This window comes from Entelurus aequoreus, linkage group LG25 (assembly GCF_033978785.1).
Source record: "Entelurus aequoreus isolate RoL-2023_Sb linkage group LG25, RoL_Eaeq_v1.1, whole genome shotgun sequence".
NCBI classification, from domain to species: Eukaryota; Metazoa; Chordata; class Actinopteri; order Syngnathiformes; family Syngnathidae; genus Entelurus; species Entelurus aequoreus.
The window spans coordinates 24,822,479-24,833,654 of NC_084755.1; the positions used below are offsets into that span (position 1 = coordinate 24,822,479).

Here is an 11,176-nt window from a genome sequence, read left to right on the forward strand (position 1 = left end):
GTCAGTGAGTGTGTGGGCGAGAGAAGAGAGGGAGCGGTAGCGTGATTGCCGGCGGGGACTAGTTTGTTTTGTATTATTTTGTAGTTTATTGTCAAAATATACACTCCCATTGTCCACTTAAATATTTCTAAGATATTTCTTTATTCTTAGACAAGGGATTCCCTTCCGTGATTGGTCATTTCTATGGACACAGAAATGACGTCACCTAAAATTCCGTTTACGGCACATAGTAATGTCGTAATTCAGCTCTGAGTGTGACACTTAAGATTCAGTCCTACACTTCGCTGAAAGTGTGAGTAAAACGCTTGATAACTAACTTTTAAGTGCAGCTTTCAGCGAAAAATGTATTTACTCTTAAGTCAACTCTTAGCAGACTTCTTAGAAGTAATTCTAAGAAGCTTGATAAATACAGCCCCTGACTGTGATGATGCAGTTGTGCCTCACCAGACATTAACCTCACCGCACGCCACTGCTATACATCCATAGTCAATTCGGGATCTTATCAAAGCTATATAAATACATTTCAATGACTTAAAATCTGCACCCCACCCTTTATTTGCTGCACCTCCACTTCTCTTTTCATTGCTTCACATTTCCACTGTGATCCCCTCCACAATTACAACACTTTGGTTTGATTCCCTCGCCACACTTGCCGTACCCATGCCGCCCACTACAGCGCGCATATTTTACCTGACCTTTACAAAACTTTGCAATAACCCGAACTCCTGACATCGATAGCATCTGATAGGTTTAGGAATAAACTCTCTCACATCATACTTCACAAGACCAAAAAACACCTTTGGGGAATTTCCTTTGCTTTGAACTCAACCATTAGAGTTTCTGTTTCCAGTTTTTCAGCTCCACTCATCATTCTAGGAACAGTTTAACAGTTTTATTCCTCCTTCTAAACTGTTCCACAAATTCCTCCATTTTGACCTTAAGTTGCATCCCAGTTACTATGCCTCTGCATACATTTAGCCTTTTCTCACCACCTTAACTTTTTCCACATTTGTCAACACTTTAGCCTTTTCCACCTGCTGCACATAATCACAAGCAGTAAGCAAATTTCCATCAGTCAGAACTTTCACAAATGTAACCTCCCCAATTGTATCCCTTATAATCCAGGGGATAATTTAGTGTTCTGTATGTGCCTCCTAGTGGACAGAGAGGGCCATCCCACTCGTGAGTCCATGTCACAGTGATGTGTCATGGCCAGGGCCACCGCTGGCTAAGTTGAGGCCCCTCATTCTTTGCTTTTCCAAATAAACTGAATGATGTGTGAATCTAGTGATTTCAACCAAATTTGAGAATGTTTGGGGGTAATCATTTAAAAAAAGATAAGTAACCCTAGGCAAGACCATCATTTTTACGGTCGACACCCTTCCCATAAGTGAGATGGGCAGTGTCTTCCAATGCGCCAGATCATCCTCAATCGATTTTAAGATTAGGGAGTAATTTAAGCGATTCAGGGCTGACAAGGTGGAAGAAATATTGATACCCAGGTATTTATTATTCCCTTTGTGCAGTGGAATCGATGAGGTTCTCTGAAAGTCGGAATGAATAACAAAGTAGATTTGGACCAGTTGGAGTAATCTGAAATACAACTGAAATGATCAACAATTGAGATTGTGTCTTGAAGAGAAGAATGTGGATTTTGTAGGAAACGTAATACATCAGCATAAAGACGTATTTTATGAACAGTTGCAGTATGGATGCCTTTAATACTTACATGCTGTCAAACTGCGCCTGAAAGAGGTTCAATAAATACAAACAGTGACTGCTAGAGTGGAAAACCCTGCCTAGTGGCTCTCATAAGATGAAACATTGGAGATATGTGGTTGTTAGTTTTAACCGAGGCTGTGGGAGTATTATAGAGAACAATGATCCATGCTATAGATGAATCTCCAAATTCAAATTTCTGTAGAGTAGCTAGCAGAAAATTCCAATTCACTCTGTCATATGCTTTTTCAGCATCTAATGAAACCGATTTTTAGATAATTGTCCATAAAATTGAGTAGACTGCAAACATTGGACAAGGGTCTCCCACGATAAAACCTGTTTGATCAGGGTGTATTATATGTGGAGCGACTTTCTGATCTTTGAATACTTCAGATAATTTTAAGATAAACATCAAGGAGATGGCCAGTAACTAGACTGAAGTGTTGTATATTTCTCGGGTTTAAGAGACTACTTGCAGAATTGAGGTTTGACGGTAGGAATTTGTTATTTCATATCTAAAGCCATTTTTGTAAATATCTGAGCAAGCAGTGACCAGAATATATTGTACAAAGTCTAGACATGTGATTATAGTTCATCTGCAACAAAAAAACAGTCTGTAGAATTTTGACAATATTCCATTTTGGAATAAGGCTATAACATGTGGAAAAAGTGAAGCACTCTTGATGCATTGTACGGAACGTATTTGACAAAAGAGATGTTTGACCAAACATTCTCAAGAGGATTTTAGTTCCTATAAAAACATTTAACAGTAAAACTGTTGAAAATGGTAGCCTAATTTTAGTTTCCAATTGCCGGAATGTACTGTGCAACATCAATGGTAGACAAAATACAGCAATACAAAATTTACCTTACAGGCTTGAGAAATCCTGAAATATTTTGTAGTGCTTGAAACCGGTTTCAAGATTGTAATTTAAAGAAAATGCCATCTCAACACAGAATTGCTTTAGACATTTATTTGGAATTTTGACACTTCCTGCATGGTGGACTTTTTAGGGTCACTAATGTTCATGTAATTCTTTTGAGGCATCCTCCTGGTACCAGGCACAAGAACCATCACTTTTCTTGATGCAAGCACATTGCTCATCGTTGCCCAAATTCCCCGTCAGCAGGTCTGTCCACAAGCACTCATTTGGGCTGGCTCTGGACGGGACAGCGATGCGGTGAGTGATCTGGAGAACAAGAATTGGGAGTGAATTAAAATGTAATTGACCATCAATTAAGTTTGTTTACCGTGCAATTACAGCCGATCCTATAACGCTCTACCAGGATATCGTGGCTGTTTTTCCAGAGTACAACGTAGTCACATAATATAACGTGCAGCGACCCGTCAGGCTTCAGTCTGCCTCCTATGGGGAGGTAACAAAACAACTGAACTTGGAAAATTTCTCAAGGCAAAAGTTACACAAGCTGGACATTAATAACATTGGAAAATGTGTTATACCTGTGATGAAATATTCTACACCTTTGGTGAGATCTAGACCACATTCTGCAGAGGATGCTTCAGTGGAGATGGTATCATAGGACCTTATAGGACCTTTCAGGATCTGGAAAATCAAACCAATAAAAAATGTGCATACATACAAACTGAATTAGTGCTTTGGATAATAACCTTGGTCTGTTCAATATTATAGTTGATACCAAATTCACCAGCAGTAATGGCAACCACCTTTGCCTTGATGACTAGAAAGACAAAGAAGCCTGTTAGCATTTTTGAAAACAAGAATTAAAACATCTAAAATTCTCTGCCAGCCTTCATCATGCAGGTGACTCAAAGCAGAGTTGACTGGAATCTGTGCCAAAAAATGTCAGGGTCATTTTTCTTATAACACAATTTTTGCATGATTTAGACAAAATAAAAAATTACATCTAAAAGTGTTAAAATACACATTAGTCTTGAATTTCATTTAAAGAACACTATGCCTGACTACATGACTGCTTTGGTACATTAATCATTTGTAAAAGACCACAGAATCACATCTCTGAAGATACAACTTCAAGTTTAAGCTGTCTTCAGCAGCCAATTCTTCAACAAGCGAAATTAGCAATAGATTATTTTTCATTCATTATTTTTTAAATTGTTCTACAGCCTGACAAAATTCCCCTCTGATGAACTCCAGCATCTCCCTCTTCACTTTTTCTTTGGACTCACCTCTATGAGGTGAACTATTAGACATGTAAACAAACGGTTGCGTCACAGTCCAGTGAGTCCACACTATGGTGAGTTCAAGAACCGCCGAAATTAGTAAGACAAAACTATGTTCACCAAATTCTCTCATCAGTGAAGCATACACAAACATATTAAACTGTGGGTTTTCTAACAATTAGGAATGTTTGTGTCATGTTTGTCCTCAAACAAAAACATTTTCCCTATTTTTTTCCCCCATTTTCAATTTCACAGAAAATGCTCCAGGGAGCCACTAAGGAGCCGCGGGTTGCTGACCCCCATCTTAGACCATGGACTCGTAGACCCATTGGACTTTTTGTCTATTGCTATAAAAGAAAAGTCTTCATCAGGTCTTCAATTTTACAGAAGCTAACTCCTTACCAAACCTGATAAAAATGTCAACATTAAGCTGCTTTAAATGCCTTTTGACTGATAATGTGTACATTGCAGTGTAGTATAAAAGTAGTAATGTTTAAATGGCTTTGGTAGCCATTTTGGCTCTAAATAAGGCAAACCGGTTTCATTACGGTCATTAACAACTGTGCGGTACTACTTTTGCCATGAAGAAAATTGTGAGAAAAAAAGAGGTGATGTAAACATTGTTTTAGGAATATTATTAGCAACACTTTTACCAGTTTATCACTGTTCATTCTTGTCAACATGGCTGCTTCCAAAACTTAAGGATTATTAATCGAATATTAGTGTACTATGAGAACTGGTTCTGGAACTGTGGACCAGCTCTCTACTCTCGGCAGGGTCCTTGAGGGTGCATGGGAGTTTGCCCAACCAGTCTACATGGGTTTTGTGGACTTGGAGAAGGCATTCGACCGTGTCCCTCGGGAAGTCCTGTGGGGAGTGCTCAGAGAGTATGGGGTATCGGACTGTCTGATTGTGGCGGTCCGCTCCCTGTATGACCAGTGCCAGAGTTTGGTCCGCATTGCCGGCAGTAAGTCGAACACGTTTCCAGTGAGGGTTGGACTCCGCCAAGGCTGCCCTTTGTCACCGATTCTGTTCATAACTTTTATGGACAGAATTTCTAGGCGCAGTCAGGGGCGTTGAGGGGATCTGGTTTGGTGGCTGCAGGATTGGGTCTCTGCTTTTTGCAGATGATGTGGTCCTGATGGCTTCATCTGGCCAGGATCTTCAGGTCTCACTGGATCGGTTCGCAGCTGAGTGTGAAGCGACTGGGATGAGAATCAGCACCTCCAAGTCCGAGTCCATGGTTCTCGCCCGGAAAAGGGCGGAGTGCCATCTCCGGGTTGGGGAGGAGATCTTGCCCCAAGTGGAGGGGTTCAAGTACCTCGGAGTCTTGTTCACGAGTGAGGGAAGAGTGGATCGTGAGATCGACGGGCGGATCGGTGCGGCGTCTTCAGTAATGCGGACGATGTATCGATCCAGTGTGGTGAAGAAGGAGCTGAGCCGGAAGGCAAAGCTCTCAATTTACCGGTCGATCTACGTTCCCATCCTCACCTATGGTCATGAGCTTTGGGTTATGACCGAAAGGACAAGATCATGGGTACAAGCGGCCGAAATGAGTTTCCTCCGCCGGGTGGCGGGGCTCTCCCTTAGAGATAGGGTGAGAAGCTCTGCCATCTGGGGGGAGCTCAAAGTAAAGCCGCTGCTCCTCCACATCGAGAGGAGCCAGATGAGGTGGTTCGGGCATCTGGTCAGGATGCCACCCGAACGCCTCCCTAGGGAGGTGTTTAGGGCACGTCCGACCGGTAGGAGGCCACGGGGAAGACCCAGGACACGTTGGGAAGACAATGTCTCCCGGCTGGCCTGGGAACGCCTCGGGATCCCCCGGGAAGAGCTGGACGAAGTGGCTGGGGAGAGGGAAGTCTGGGTTTCCCTGCTTAGGCTGCTGCCCCCGCGACCCGACCTCGGATAAGCGGAAGAAGATGGATGGATGGATGGATGGATAGTGTACATTGGTAATTTGTTTCATCCACTTGACCCAAATTGCAGCCCTGTGCAGGAGGCAGACCAATATTTGAGTACCAAAGAACCAACAGATAACATTCCGAAGTTCAACTTACCGACGTCCGACTGGCAAAACGCCGTCTGTGGATGCGTTTGAGGACAACTGCAGGCGTGTGCTCCTTCTTGCAGCTGCCACATGCCCAGCAGCAGCAGGGGGAACACACAACACTTCATCCAACTCATCATGGAAGAAAATGTAGCTGAGATGATTTGAGAGCAATAGTGCAGCGGGCAGAAACTCTGATGTTCTTTCTAGAGAAGAGTGGCTTTTTATGGCCGCAGGCTCCTCCCACACCATCATCTGCACATTTGGATGATTTATTTCACCTTTGCACACACCGGTCTGGGATGTTGATTTATCATAGTACCAGTGACGTGTGGTGAGGTTCATGGCTGGTGAGGCACTGACTTCATCACAGTCAGATTTACAAACATGTGAACCTTAAAGAGTATCTTATTCACCATTTGATTGGCAGCAGTTAACGGGTTATGTTTAAAAGCTCATACCAGCATTCTTCCCTGCTTGGCACTCAGCATTAAGGGTTGGAATTGGGGGTTAAATCACCAAAAATGATTCCCGGGCGCGGTGCCGCTGCTGCCCACCGCTCCCCTCACCTCCCAGGGGGTGATCAAGGGATGGGTCAAATGCAGAGGACAAATTTCACCACACCTAGTGTGTGTGTGACAATCATTGGTACTTTAACTTAACTTTAACTTTGAACATACAAACTGTAGCACACAAAAAAGCACATTTAATAAAAAAAACGTTATTATGGTCTTACCTTTACTTATAAATGAAGTCCATGCGCCGCTGTTGTGCTGGATTGGTGCACCCCCGCCGTAGAATGCACCCCCTGACGCGAGTGTTGTATCAACTGGAGCCCACACTTGGAGTTTTCACGTGCAAGATTGAATCTATTTAGAGAAGTTGTTTGGTGGGAGGCCGGGGGGTGCGGGAACAGTGGTGTTCGTGTTGGAGGAGTTGTGAATGAATGAAATATGAAATCCGTGCTGCAGTCTGCAGGTGTACCTAATGTTGTGGCCCTGCAGTCATTCGCGGTTCTTCCAGCGCGGACATTGTTGTTTTTGCACTTTTTGGCTTCTTGTTGAATGACTTTTTTGGGTGGATTCGGTCTTGCACGTGGAGGGTTTGGGTGTGGGCTTTGGTTGATGTGGCACTCCCGTCGGGGGGTGCATTCTACGGCGGGGGTGCATTAACCGGCACAAGGAGGCGGGATTACTGCGAGCCTCAGCCAGTGCGTCTTCGCAGCAGTTTTATGATTGCTCAGCACAAGAAATACTTACACACATACAGTTGTTGACAAAATACACTGTACATTATATACCTCAGCTAACTAAACTATGGAAATGTATAATATAATTCATATAGCAATACGGTCTCACTGCACAGCAGGCCAGCAGTTAGCCGAGTCATTGCGCAATCCATGTTGAGGCACAACTGAGTGACGTGCCTCAACTGGCTGCTGATCACAGCACCGTCTCTTCTCAGTATTTGAACTGCAAATGAGAAATTTTTAAATAAAAATAATCCAAAACTGGTGAAGTTAAATGGAAAATAACTTTATAGTATAATCACTGGATACATATAACTATTTAATTAATTTTTTTTCTTTTTACATTTTTTTTCTTTCCATGATGGCACGTGAGGCCCCGCCTCACCTGCCTCCAGTGACTGCACATCACTGCATAGTACCGTCGTCCCTTGTTTATCAGAGCTTTTTGGTCCCAGGCCTGATTGTGGTAATTGAAGTTCTGCAAAGTAGGGTTATCGTCAATAAATTGAAAAGTTTCATAGTTGGAGGATAAAAGCTGTTTATGACCTTCTAAATATGTTTTTTTTAAACATTATTAAAGCCCTCTAAACATCATACAGGTATAGTCACTTTTACAGTCGTTTCACCCAACATAGTAGCCTTGAGTGTGTTCTACTGTAGATTACAGTACTCACTGGTAGCCTAGAGCAGGGGTCCCCAATCTACGGCCTGCGGGCCGAATCCGGCCTGCCAGCTTCCAAAATCCGGCCCGTAGGAAGTCCCAAGTTAAAACAATTTTTTTTCTTTTTCTTTAATTATTATTATTTTCTAAATCTGTCCTTTCTAATCTATTGTCTTCCGCTTGTTACTCTCGGTGTCTCCTAGTCCCTCAGGCAAATCACATTGTCTAAAAATGCATTTTTCCATCGATAACGTAACATCATCGCGTTGCGCCGCAGTGTCGGGCGAGCGTGCGGCAAGTGCACGCTCTTACATTCAATTAATGCGCGATCAATATATATATATATATATATATATATATATATATATATATATATATATGGTGGTACGGTTGGGAGAGTGGCGGTGCCAGCAACCTGAGGGTTCCTGGTTCAATCCCCACCTAATACCAACCTCCTCACGTCCGTTGTGTCCTTGAACAAGACACTTCACCCTTGCTCCTGGGGGGTCGTGGTTAGGGCCTTGCATGGCAGCTCCCGCCATCAGTGTGTGAATGTGTGTGTGAATGCGGAAATAGTGTCAAAGTGCTTTGAGTACCTTGAAGGTAGAAAAGCACTATACAAGTATAACCCATATATATATATATATATATATTTATATATATATATATATATATGTGTGTGGAAAAAAAAATCACAAGACTACTTCATCTCTACAGGTCTGTTTCATGAGGGGTTCCCTCAATCATCAGGAGATTTATATATATATATATATATATATATATATATATATATATATATATATATATATATATATATATATATATATATATAGCCTGGCCCCCGACCAAGTTGTTTAACCCAATGCAGCCTCCGAGTCAAAAAGTTTGGGGACCCCTGGCCTAGAGGATCCTCCAAGCGTCATTGCTATGGTTGTCACCCGGCCACTAAAACCCAACTATTACATGGAAATACTTCATCACATCCTGGGTAATTCCTCTAAGTTATAATTTGGCTAAAATGTAAGGTGTGTGTTTTGCCAAGAGCTGGTCAACTTGACAGTTGCTGTTCGGACCATTAGCTGTGTTGTTAGCTTTGCATGTCCCGCGTTGTCATTCTACATTGCTCACGTCAAAGGCTAACCGATGTCATGTGGAGCTGACTGAAGTTAATTGTCACACACACACTAGGTGTGGCGAAATTATTATCTGCATTTGACCCATCACTCTTGATCACCCCCTGGGAGGTGAGGGGAGCAGTGAGCAGCAGCAGTGGCCGTGCCCGGGAATCATTTTTGGTGATTTAACCCCCAATTCCAACCCTTGATGCTGAGTGCCAAGCAGGGAGGTAATGGGTCCCATTTTTATAGTCTTTGGTATGACACGGCCAGAGTTTGAACTCACGACCTACCGATCTCAGGGCGCTCATTCTAACCTCTATGATGTCGATGTGGAGGCGTGTTATTGACGAGGCAGGATTTGAAGATGACGACCATCAAAAATGTTCTGCCAAAAGTTGGTTACCCTATCACAGTGAAGATACTACCATGCCATGATTAGCCGTGATGTTAGTGCCGTTCAACCTTAACCCAGAAAAATGTTTGTTGATCGCCACAACATAAGACAAATACTGCACTGAGGCATTAGAATTTAGGCCAAAAATATGTACAATATGATTTTAAAAAACCCTGTCTAGTAACGTTAAATGACACTTTATATGTTTTTGGAACAATATTTACATTTGCCATTGCACAAGTGTGATAAAAGTCACATAAAATGTCGCAACAGATGAAAACCCTCCCCAACCTGTCTGTGGAAGAACATTCTGTTATGTCACAGTTTTTACATCCTCTGTCCTGACCTAACTCATACTAATTAGTCTTTTGTCGACAATCTGACTTGAAATATCTTTTGTGCCCATTTGCAGTTATAGTTTGGCCATTTGTTTACACTGGGAAGATGCCTGAATCTTTACACACACAATTTAAATGATCCATAGCACCCTGACTTAAACAAGTTGAAAAACTTATTCGGGGGTTACCATTTAGTGGTCAATTGTACAGAATATGTACTGTACTGTGCAATCTACTAATACAAGTTTCAATCCATCAAAGCATCCAGATGACCTACATTACTTCTCATGTATTTTTTGCTCCTGAAAATGATGGCAATTATGTCCCATATTATACATTCTCTAATTTTTTAGACCTTGTATGATCCTGTGTTTTCCCACCCTTGTAAAGTTTCTGGAAATGGGAATTTTTCGAGACAAAGTATTTATCTAAATCCTTTATGCATTTTCTCTTGCAATAAAACAGTAGAAGAGGAGGCAAAAGTGAAAACTGCCGGCTTGACTTTTTGTTTGAGCGCAGGCGTGTCTACAGCTTGTGTTCACTGCTGCGAGCATGAAGCAGACTTACACCTCCGTTTTTACAATATAAATACTATTATTGCATAGGTCAACTGAAAGTTATTACCTAAACTCTTGATTTAAACTTTTATTTATTTATTCTAATAGTTTTCATTTTGCCTTTTTGTAATTTTCTGTAATGCACTTTGAATTGCCTTGTGTACAAATGATGCTCCATACATAAACTTGCCTTGCCTATTAAGCTCCAAGTTTGCAAGTAAACTTGGACAGGAAATGTACAGATATTTTTTTATAGGTTCTCACTTTCTCCCCTCGAGGGGTATTCTACCAATTTCTGCACAACTACACAATATGAAATTGCTCACTGTAGGTGACTACAGCCCACATTGGAGCTAAAAGTGTGCATTCTAAAATGTGCTGTAAAAAGTAGTTTTCTAGCAGCCAACTCAACGTATTTGTCCTCCCTGCGCTCAAATGCAGCCTCAATCCCTTCCTCCTGTGCAATCAATTTGATGAGGTGTACATTTGTGTTGGACCAAAGACATAGTGAGCTAAGTAGGGAACCGAATTTGTCAGTACTCATGGGGGGGGGGGGGGGTATTGGCCTAAGATTATTTATTGGGAGAATTTTACCTCTACACATTTGTAGAGGAATACGAGATTAGTGTGTTTTCAGCATCCAAGGGGCTCTTTAAATTACCCATTGGTTCATTTATTGGCATGCCAGTAAAGTTTGATGCCTTAAAACATTGTAAAGTCAAATGGAAATGTGAATTTCTCTTGAAGACAAAGTATTTCCTTAAAGCTAAGTTTCAAAAATGATAAACCAAATTTCTTAGTTTCCATTGAAAGTTATGTAAAATACAGTAAGTCAAAAATGTTTCAACCCAATGTTAGAAGACATGTTGTAAACCAAAGTGAAGCTCATTTCAGTTTGAATTGTTTGTATTCTTGTCGAAAAATAATTT

The 11,176-nt window shown here is 41.7% G+C and overlaps 1 protein-coding gene across 1 annotated transcript; it reads right to left on the bottom strand.

Moving 5' to 3' along the window:
* Window positions 1–2,682: 2,682 nt before the first annotated feature.
* LOC133642198 (metalloproteinase inhibitor 2-like) lies at window positions 2,683–6,132 on the bottom strand. The gene is made up of 5 exons (XM_062036273.1): window positions 5,941–6,132; window positions 3,350–3,420; window positions 3,182–3,284; window positions 2,971–3,086; window positions 2,683–2,909 (listed from the first exon to the last, which is right to left on the bottom strand). Exons 1-5 carry the CDS (start codon window positions 6,068–6,070, stop codon window positions 2,739–2,741), a joined length of 591 nt encoding a protein of 196 aa, XP_061892257.1. The 5' UTR covers window positions 6,071–6,132; the 3' UTR covers window positions 2,683–2,738.
* Between the last annotated feature and the right edge of the window lie 5,044 nt (window positions 6,133–11,176).

Bases quoted from the DNA above. Each gene is read 5' to 3' on its own strand.
- LOC133642198 (XM_062036273.1), bottom strand. From the start codon at position 6,070: ATGATGAGTTGGATGAAGTGTTGTGTGTTCCCCCTGCTGCTGCTGGGC. The intron at 3,087-3,181 runs GTATAACACATT...ACCTCCCCATAG, and splicing joins TGTAGAATATTTCATCACAG to GAGGCAGACTGAAGCCTGAC. The intron at 2,910-2,970 runs GTAAACAAACTT...CTTGTTCTCCAG, and splicing joins GGATCGGCTGTAATTGCACG to ATCACTCACCGCATCGCTGT.